Genomic DNA, 9,482 nt, shown 5'->3' with positions numbered 1-9,482 from the left:
TCTCACTTAGCTGCCCGTCTGCATCAGTGTGCCCATCCCTACTCTTATCTGGTCCATACTCTCCTCCTCCTCCATCTAGCTGCCTGTCTGTATCAGTGTGCCCATCCCTGCTCTTATCTGGTCCATACTCTCCTCCTCCTACCTGCCCATCTGTACCAGTGTGCCCATCTAACTCGCCCTTACCTGTTATTTCTCTCCCCACTGTTCTCATTTCTTCCCCTTCTCCTGTCGGTTTGTCCTTCAGAACCATCGGCTCATGTTTCACCTCTGCCATCACGACCTTCCCGACTCCCTCAAGGTCGTCTCCCGCCCCTCCCTGTCCCGGCTCAGCCTTCCCAGCATGCAGTGTAGCTTCCGGAATCTCCCTTGGCTCCACGCTGGCTTCCACTCCCAGCATGCCCCTCTCCGGCCCAGCCTCCACTCCAGACACCACCCTGGTGGTCGTCATGGTAACCACCTTTTCCTCCACAGGCTTGCTGACTGTTGCCATGGCAACATCTGCATCCACTCTGTCATCTACTGTTGCCATGGCTACAGCTGCATCCACTCCATCGCCAGCCGTCACCGTGGTAACAGGTTTCTCTGCCGCATCACTGTGATCATCAGATGTTGAGGAGGAGGAACCCTTTCTGAACCAGCTCCGCTTCTTTTTCTTCTTCTTCTCCTTCTTCTCAGGAACTTCTGCCGCCACTTCTTCCTCAGGAGGTGCCTTTGGCAGCGGCACGTCGACTGCCCTTTCTTCATACTTCGTCTCGAAGGTTGGAGCACTCTCCTGAAGGTCGTTTGTTTTGACCTTGACTTCCTCAGGCTTGTAAGAAACTTCAGGGACCTTCTGCTGACGTACTTCAGACTTCACTTCTGTCACGACCGTCTTGGTTTCGTACGTGACCTCTGGTTTCCCCTGTGAGTGGTCAGCCTGAAGGTCGGCGCCCCCCTCCCCCTCTGGCTGCTGCCCCTCCAAGGTGGTGGGGCCAGCCGAGAGCCGCTTCACCACCGTGATGGTCGTATCCCTCCCCGGGAAGTGCATGTAGTTCAGCTTGTACTGCGATGTTGCTGCATCGTCGGGCGTCGGCTGCTCGAACGTAGCAACAGTCTCCCTAACTGGAGACAGGTTTGACACAATGACCTCCGGCGACCTTGGCGACGCCTCCTCCCTTGTCTCCTCCTCCATTCTCAGCGGACGGATCTCAATGTCGTGAGAAGACTCGACCACAGCCGCCTCCCGGTTTGCAGCCTTGTTGTGCTGCACTGTCTGGATGGTGGCTGCCTCTCGTCTGACCACCACGGCTGGTTGAGCTGGCGTAAGGCCGGCGTTGACTTGTTGAGCCTGTACAGCATACTGTGTAGGGCCAGTGCTGGCTGGTTGAGCCGGCACAGCATATTGTGCGGGGCCAGCGCTGTAGGTGGTCACAGAGGTGGTGTACTGCACAGGGCTGGCATCTGAATGGGCACCAGTTACAAAACCGGTCGATGTTGTGTATTGTGTCTGGCCAGCATCCGGTTGTGTTGGGGCCCCACTAACATAACTGGTGACGTAGTTTGTTTCCGGTGGCATGTGACTGGTGGATGTGGTGTACTGCATCTGGTTGGTGCCCGGTTGTGTTGGGGAGCCGCTCACGTAGCTTGTCGCTGTGACGTACTCTGGTTCGGTCCCGGTGATGTGGCTGGTGGTGGTGGTTTCCGTGACGACGGTGGGCGTGGGGCCGACGAGCGTGAACTTTGCCCCGTACATCTCGATGGTTTTGAAGGAAGAGGATGAGGAGTAGAGCTTGTACTCCTGGGTCTCCGTGGTAACCATCTCCCCGGAAACTGCCTCCCCACCTGAATGATAAACATTGATGAACTTAGTTTAGACATCCAGATAGAAGACAAACAGTAGAAACTCATGCAATTGGATATGATTTTGGAAACAGTTTGATGTAGCATCCATCTTTCAGTCACACTTTGAGCAGATATGATGAAAAGCAGGTTTTACAAGTATGATATACAAATTAAAGGAGGTTCAGGCATATCTTAAGAAGACAGTAAAAGGAGGTCCTGCAGGAAACAAATTTTAAAGTAAGACAAGGTTGTAATCCGACTCCTCACCTGGTGAGCTCGAGACGTCTTGAAGGGAAGAAACGGAGACTTCCTTAGCGACGACCTTCCTTAAAGCGTGGCTGTCGGGGTGGGTAGCCATGGTGTCTGCGTGGGTTGCCATGGCGATGGTTGCTGTGGAGTCCGTGTAGGAGTAGGAGGGGCGTGAGAACACACTGCTGGTGGTCTGCGTGGAAAAAAAAAAGGAAAGTGATCTCGATCTAGTTTTAGCTCACTGCGGAGCTAGTCTTCCACTGTTCCTGACAGGGAGGACAGACGCTATGGACAGTATTTACTGGTTCATTGTACCGGGGATGTTCCCCTAGCTCTTTTTTTATGATAAGCACAGTGAACAGTGGACCACAGCTTAACATCCCGTCCAAAGCACTGCAACCCTTTCCGGTAGCGTGCATGTCAGGTGAGCGACACAGCCGGTATCGAATTCATGGCTTCCAGTACCATAGGCAGGGCCGCTACGCTAACTACTGGACTTCGCAGGCTACATACCTGTGTGGGAATGGAGCGGTGCTCGAGCCCTCCGATCACCAGGTACTCTGGGACTGCTCCGGAGCGATGTTCCGGATACTCCAGCCCCGGGGGAGCGCTCCGGCTCTCCAGTTCTGCCTCCATCTTAGCGTAATCCGTTGGAGTCACGTTGGCGTCTAGCAGCCTCGCTTTCTCCACAATGTACCTAAGTGAGTGAATGAATGATTTAGTGACAAGGCATATTCTCTCAAAATCCAACAATGCTTGCCAGTTGCCTGAATTGATATACTTTACATCACATTAAAATTGACTTACCAAACTGTTAACAAAAAGAACAGTGAGATGTAAATCTATTTGCTTGGTAAAAAAAAATCAAAATTGGTACGTTCTAACTAGTTGAAGTATCATGGCAATGCTTTTTTCTTGCAAGTTACAGTTGAACTTTCAGACTATCATGTTACCGTTAACAATTTCGAAAATCCAAAGTTAGTTAAGTCAGTACTGTAAAACCTGTACCTGTCCCCTAGCGGTGACCTCCTCCTGAGAAACTCCCCCTCCAGCGCTCCCCCCTCAGGAGTTCTGCGCTGGCGAGCCCGCCCCCTCTCGCCGTCCCTGCGATTATCCGGCGATGACTCGGGGCTGCCCGGGCGCGCGGACGTGGGGCTAAGGTACGTGGGGGAGGTCGGGGTCGATTTTGGGGATGTCTGGACCCCCTGCTCCACAGGGAAGGTGATCTTGATCATCCTGGGTGCGTCGGACGGAGCTTCGCTGGGGCAAACCATTTCTGGTCGGGAGGCGTACGCGGGCGCTGCCTGGACGCGAGCCTTGGACTGGGGTGGAGCGGCGGCCATGTTGGCAGCAGGTGCGAGCGTCACGTGTTCTACTGGTACTGGGGTGAAGGCAAGGTCGTCAACACGTGTTGGGGCCAGCGCTAAATCATCCTCAGGTCTGTGTTCGGGGCTTTGCCGTGATGATCGCTTGTCCTTTAGCCTCCCTCTGCCGTGCGGATCTCTGTCTAAGGAAGCTTCCCTCAGCTGGAGGGTCCCGTCATCGCCCTCAGGGGACTGTCGACGGTCTTCTCTCTCGTTCCCTTTCTCAGCTGCCTTCTTGTTCTTTCGTTCTTTTTCTTTCTTCTTCTCCTTGGGCTTCTTCTTGCCTTCTTGAGCATCTTTCTCTGCATCTTCCTTTTCCTTTTTCTTCCCTCCAAACACTTTCTTCTTTTTCCCCTTCCCCTTCTCATCAGTGTCTGGAGTTCCGCTCCGACCTTCATCGCCAGGTTTGCCCTTGGTCCCGGGTCCTCGTCTGTCCAGGCTGGCCTCTGTGCCAGTGCCTGTAGGTTTTGCCGGACTGCCCTTTGCATCTCGCCCAGGTTTGGCGGGGCCTGCGAGGTGGATGGCTTCTATTGGCAGGCCTGTCTCCATGGGAACGTCACCATGGCGACCATGCCGGGGGTCCTGTGGGCTGCGTTTCGTCGGCTCCTGTCGGGCGCGCTTTGTCGGCGGCTGGTCCACCTCCTCCACCACGATCCTCGGTACGTCTCCCGTGACGACAGCTTCGTCCTCATCTTGCTCTTCCGGGATCTGTAGTTGTATTCATATGTGAATTTAGACTTACACTTATTGAAATTTCAGACAATACATGGCAAACCCAGGCAGCTTATCTGATATTGGGTGCCAACACATACATTTACATTTCTCATAGAATACAAATAATTATCTCAATTGGTTAAAATATAGTACTTCAAATGAAACAACAAGACTAAGCTAACATCAGTGATTGCCGGTATAGCAGTGGATGGTAGATGGGACATTGGAATGTTACCTGTAGGCAGGACAGCAGGTTGCGGCTCATCGCAGCTGTGTGTGTGTGTGTCTGTCCGTGTGAGTGTGTGTGTCTGTGAGTGTGTGTGTGTGTGTATGTGTCTGTGTCTGTGCGTGTGTCTGTGCGTGTGTGTGTGTGCACGTGTGTGTGTGCGCGTGTGCGTGTGCATGCGTGTGTGTGTGTGTGCGCGTGTGCGTGTGCATGTGTGTGTGGGGTATAATCTACAGTATAGTGTAAGGTTACCTGTAGGCAGGAGAGCAGGTTCCTACTCGGCTGGCGTGACGGGGACTTGGTCCTCGCCTCTGGCCCTCCCACCATGACGGACTTGGGTCGACTCGGCCTGTCTAGCGTTCTCGCCTTCTCCTCATCGTACGGCTCGTCTACGTTAATCTCCGACAGGACGGGCTCGGAGTACGGGCGCGCCCTCCGCTCGCGGTCACCCTTCAAGTATTGACAAGTTTGACAAGTTTTATTTCAACATGTATCTTTCACCTTTATCAGAGGGTAACCTATAAGTATAAAGTATAAATTTTAAACAAAAATAGCAATGGTTCCTGAAGTTATTTTTAGTATGATCCATATTTCCTAAGTTCAGAGTGGTGCAGGTAAAATTTGTCTGGTGCAGGTAATTTTCAATGTCACCTGCACCAAAGCAGGTATGCAGAAAACAGTATTTCGAGCCCTGTTAAGTGTAGTAAGTACGGGACTTCTTCTGACCTTCTTCGGCCGGCGAGGCACAAGGTTTTCGTCTCCGCCACCAGAACGGAAGGCCGGGTACTCCTCCTTCCACTCCGCCTTGGAGTAGATCAGCCCGCCCTTCTTAGTCACCTTCGTCTGCTTCTTCTTACCCATCTTACGTCTTCTTAGACTCTAGTGATGTCTTAGAGGCACGTCTTAGAGTCACTTCTCAGCCTGTAACAAAGAAAGAAAAAAACACATCTGTGAGCTGATTGTCACTCTGCAGTTTCTATCCAATCTTAGGCAAACTAAAAAGGTGATCAGGAGTTATAATTACTTGTTACCCTGTAAGAAGTGGAGAAAAGTCTACAAGATCTCGTCAAGTCTGGCAGCAGAGCTGTAAATGAACATGTAATGAAGCATGGGTGAAACTCGAAACTGGAAACTTTCTCTAACATGTCATAGACTGTCTCAGGTAATTACTGCAAAGACAGCAAGCACAGACCAAAGCACACTTACAAACATGTACATTTGGCAGACAGTTAAGCCTCCACTGGACAACCTAATAAACAGCTGTCAACAAGTAAACAAACAACTGTAAACCCATAAACAACTGTGCCCACAGATAAACAACTGTCACCACAGATTGGCACTCTGCTGTGAACTAGCAAACAAACAGACAAATGTATGTGGGGGGAGGGATTGATGGCAGCACATGAGGGGCTGCACACAGTTGTAATGCTTTTGGTCATCCCAAATCCAATTGACAGGATCGTCCTATGATTTACAAATACCGCTAACTTGTTACAAAATACAAATAAACCGTGTATTTGTGTAATTTTATTTCAATTTAGACATTTTCATCTCAACACTGAACAGCTTTTTGTTATCAAGGTTGACGAAATGGTCTTAATCTAAATTCTTTCCTTCACACACAGCAAAATCCTGTCCAATGACATCCTGACATGTCCAGACTAGAGCCCCACAGCAGATACATGTTTGTAGAGTACACCCCACAGCATTCCATTATAGGCTTCAGAGGAGGGAGGCTTATGTTCTGTACTGGCTCGTTAGCAGGTCGTTACACTAACTAGATTATCCTGTAAATGGACCACCCCCAGGAAACAGGCTGGGTTGATAAACAGTTGAAGATGCTCTGTCATTACCAACGATAAGGAGCTAATTAACTCCTAATGAACAGGATAATGTTTCCTTTGATTCCCTAATTATCAATTTTCCTTTGATTGGTTAATTAACAGTTTGTGTTATTAGTTAAGATTGCAAACATGTATTCATTAATTAACATCTCCCAATCACAAATAAACAGCTCATGGACTGAGCATCAACTGGACAAATTTGTGATGACATGTTATTACAAGTTGTCTTTAAGTTCAGGACTTAAAATTGCTTTAGACTTGGACAACTCTACCCAACTTGTACCTTCCACTCAACTTAGCCTCACAATTCAATGGCAAATATCTAGGTAATAGGTCTGTGGATTGTTATTGACTGTGTCTAGGGCACAGTATTGGAAGGCGGAGCTCATCCGACCGAAGTCAGGCAGCAATTTTTAGTTTAATTTCACACCTTGGTGCAGTGAGGAAAGTCGTGTGCAGTGCCTTTCCCAAGGACACAGCCAGGTCAAGCCAGGAACGCCAGGAATCGTATCCATGACCTCTCGCTCTCAGTCACTCAACACCACAAACAAGCCAAGGACCAGCTTAGCACAAAACTGGACATCAAACTAGCCACACCCTCTAGCCTCTAGTCTAACTGTTCTAGTTTAGTGCTGAGTTGTTCTACTGACTGTCAAAGCAGAGGTTTCACTCTGGCTGCTTTTTGATGCGTTTTAGGCATTTTTGTCGGGCCCCCTTGTCTCCAGGTCTGCCAAAACATGAAAAAAATTGACAGAAAAGAAAACCCTACAAAAACGTCTAAACCCAGCCACATTCTTCCCAGCCCAGCTCTAACCACTGGACTGCTGCCACTAATGACATCCAGACAGCAGCAAAACCTGACCTCCATATAAACTAACTGGGAACTGTAACAAGGGTTAACATGTCTGCCAGCCTGGAGATATAAAAATCAAAATAGAGTTCAACTACAACTACGGTAGTTAACATCTCTACCAACCTGTAGCCATGGAGTTCATCAAACTCTAACCTCAATATAAACTGACTGGAAATGGTCTACTAGTACCAGCCTTGAGATATAAAATAAAGTTCAGATATCCCCACAGTTACCTCTCAGTAGTTAAAATGTCTACTAACTTACAGCTATGGAGTTCAGGTACTAAACTCTGACCTCAATCATTATAAACTGACTGGAAACATCCAGAAGTTAACACGTTTGCCAGCATGGAGATATAAAATAAAGTTTAGATATCTACACATGGAATCCTAACCAACCTATAGCAATAGAGTTCCAAAGTTATCAAACTTTGATCTCAATACAAACTGACTAGAAACAGTAACTTCCCGAGCCTGTGGCTATTGAGCCAGGTATCCCCAGTTACTCACAACTCCAGTTAGAACACAGATGTGCATTTCTAAGATTCCAAACTGCTAGCAAAGTCTCAAGATATCCCCACAACTACTCCTTAAACTTCAGTTAGAATGGAATGCAGATGTGCATTTGTAAGATGTGCGTTTGTAAGGTTCTTAACTGTTAGCAAAGTCTCAAGATATCCCCACAACTACTCCTTAAACTTCAGTTAGAATGGAATGCAGATGTGCATTTGTAAGATGTGCGTTTGTAAGGTTCTTAACTGCTAGCAAAGTCTCAAGATATCCCCACAACTACTTCTTAAACTTAAGTTAGATTAGAATGCAGATGTGCATTTGTAAGATTCCAAACTGCTCCAAGTAAAGTTTCAAGTGACTCCAGACCAGGTGACCCTTGACCCAGACCTCATCACAATCTCAGCTGCTTGTACTGTGTTGAAACACTGGAGTAAAGGAATACTAACAGAACCATGCCCAGACAAATGGACATATGATTGCCATCTATAACTCACACAGGTACAATACTACACATAGTCTTTGTAACACAAACTCTGCTGTCCGGGGCTGTAACTGGCCCCTCGCCACCGATGCATGTTGGGCGTGCTGATGCATGTTGGGCGTGCTGCTATAAGCGAGATTTAATCAGACTACTGAGTGAGTGAGTAAATGCAGAAACTTTCAAAATCAAATCCCCGCGAACTTAAATGCATTTACAGTATATTACACGAAACAATGCAAACTATGGAATCCATGTTAGAGAGTTTAATCACATCCAGACCTACTGACTGCAGCAGTTCCTGATCCTGATCACCCTAACCTGAACTGACTGGTAACACTACCTTACAAGAGTTCAGCACCTACTGGCCTGTCCTCTGTAGCGTTCTATCTACTAATGCATCTGTTAAAAGATAGTTCCATACTGGCCATAGGGTAGTGGGTTGTAACGTCCACTGTGTCTAGGGCTTGATATTATTGTCGGGTAGAGCCCATCTCTCTCCTTCCACCACCTTTTACCTTCCCAACCAAGGCAGGTGAGTAACACACTTTTTTTTTACACCTGGATGGAGTGAGAAAAGTTGTATTACGTGTCTTTCCCTAGGACACAAAATCTTTAGCATGACAAGATTCGAACCCAGGACCTCTGGGTTCTGGGCCAAAAAGCCTGCAGTTACATCACACGACCTGCTGCATCTGTTACACTGTTACTAATTATTAATGTCCCCACCTGTGTCCCCACCTGTACCCCAGCATTCCCTCCCAGCCCCCCTAATCAGCATGTTTCCAGCCGGAATGCTGTGGAATGCAGCTGCCACCTAAATCATACGGAATTCTGGACTCCACCCAGCAAGGCTGAGGTGCCAGCCAGGAGTGGCATTGTACACATACCAGTACCAAGATCACATACATTATACCTCATACACAGGACTCACATTGTACACATACCAACACCAATATGCCATACATTATATCTCCATAGTCCCACCATATCTCATAGTATCATACACAGGAGTGGCATTGCACACATACCAACTATTTACACAGTACCACAATATCTCAGAGTCTTCATACAGAGAACATGTACCTCTAAATCTCATGGGCACGTACCATGTATACACAGGGCATGCATGGGTCCTGTACACAGGACCTCCATATGTCATATATAGGACATACCAAACTCCAGGGCTCATACAAGTCATACACAGCATTATTACCAAGTCTCATGGTTAGCTGTACCGAGCTCAATATCTCATGGGCATGTACCATGTACACAAGGCATGGGTCCTGTACACAGGACATACCAACCTCCACAGCCCATACATTATATACTGTCCTTATAAAAAGAAGTCCAACCCCGATAAATACCCTTTAAGCCATTAAACCTTAAAGAACTATAGAGGTGGTGGCTTTACTACCCAG

General features: G+C 48.1%; 1 protein-coding gene across 1 annotated transcript in view; it reads right to left on the bottom strand.

Annotated features, from left to right (window-relative positions):
* Positions 1–9,482, bottom strand: part of LOC118404470 — a 34,743-nt gene that overhangs the window by 18,436 nt on the left and 6,825 nt on the right. The window contains exons 2-7 of the mRNA XM_035803544.1: positions 5,101–5,295; positions 4,627–4,824; positions 3,079–4,142; positions 2,584–2,767; positions 2,089–2,263; positions 184–1,821 (exon numbers count right to left, since the gene is read on the bottom strand). Of these exons, the coding sequence (XP_035659437.1) occupies positions 184–1,821; positions 2,089–2,263; positions 2,584–2,767; positions 3,079–4,142; positions 4,627–4,824; positions 5,101–5,235 (3,394 nt within the window). The 5' untranslated portion in view covers positions 5,236–5,295. The remainder of the gene's footprint in view (positions 1–183; positions 1,822–2,088; positions 2,264–2,583; positions 2,768–3,078; positions 4,143–4,626; positions 4,825–5,100; positions 5,296–9,482) is intronic.

This window comes from Branchiostoma floridae, chromosome 17, assembly GCF_000003815.2.
Source record: "Branchiostoma floridae strain S238N-H82 chromosome 17, Bfl_VNyyK, whole genome shotgun sequence".
NCBI classification, from domain to species: domain Eukaryota; kingdom Metazoa; phylum Chordata; class Leptocardii; order Amphioxiformes; family Branchiostomatidae; genus Branchiostoma; species Branchiostoma floridae.
The sequence above is the reverse complement of the archived record's forward strand: the minus strand, read 5'-3'. Positions and strand labels throughout refer to the sequence as shown.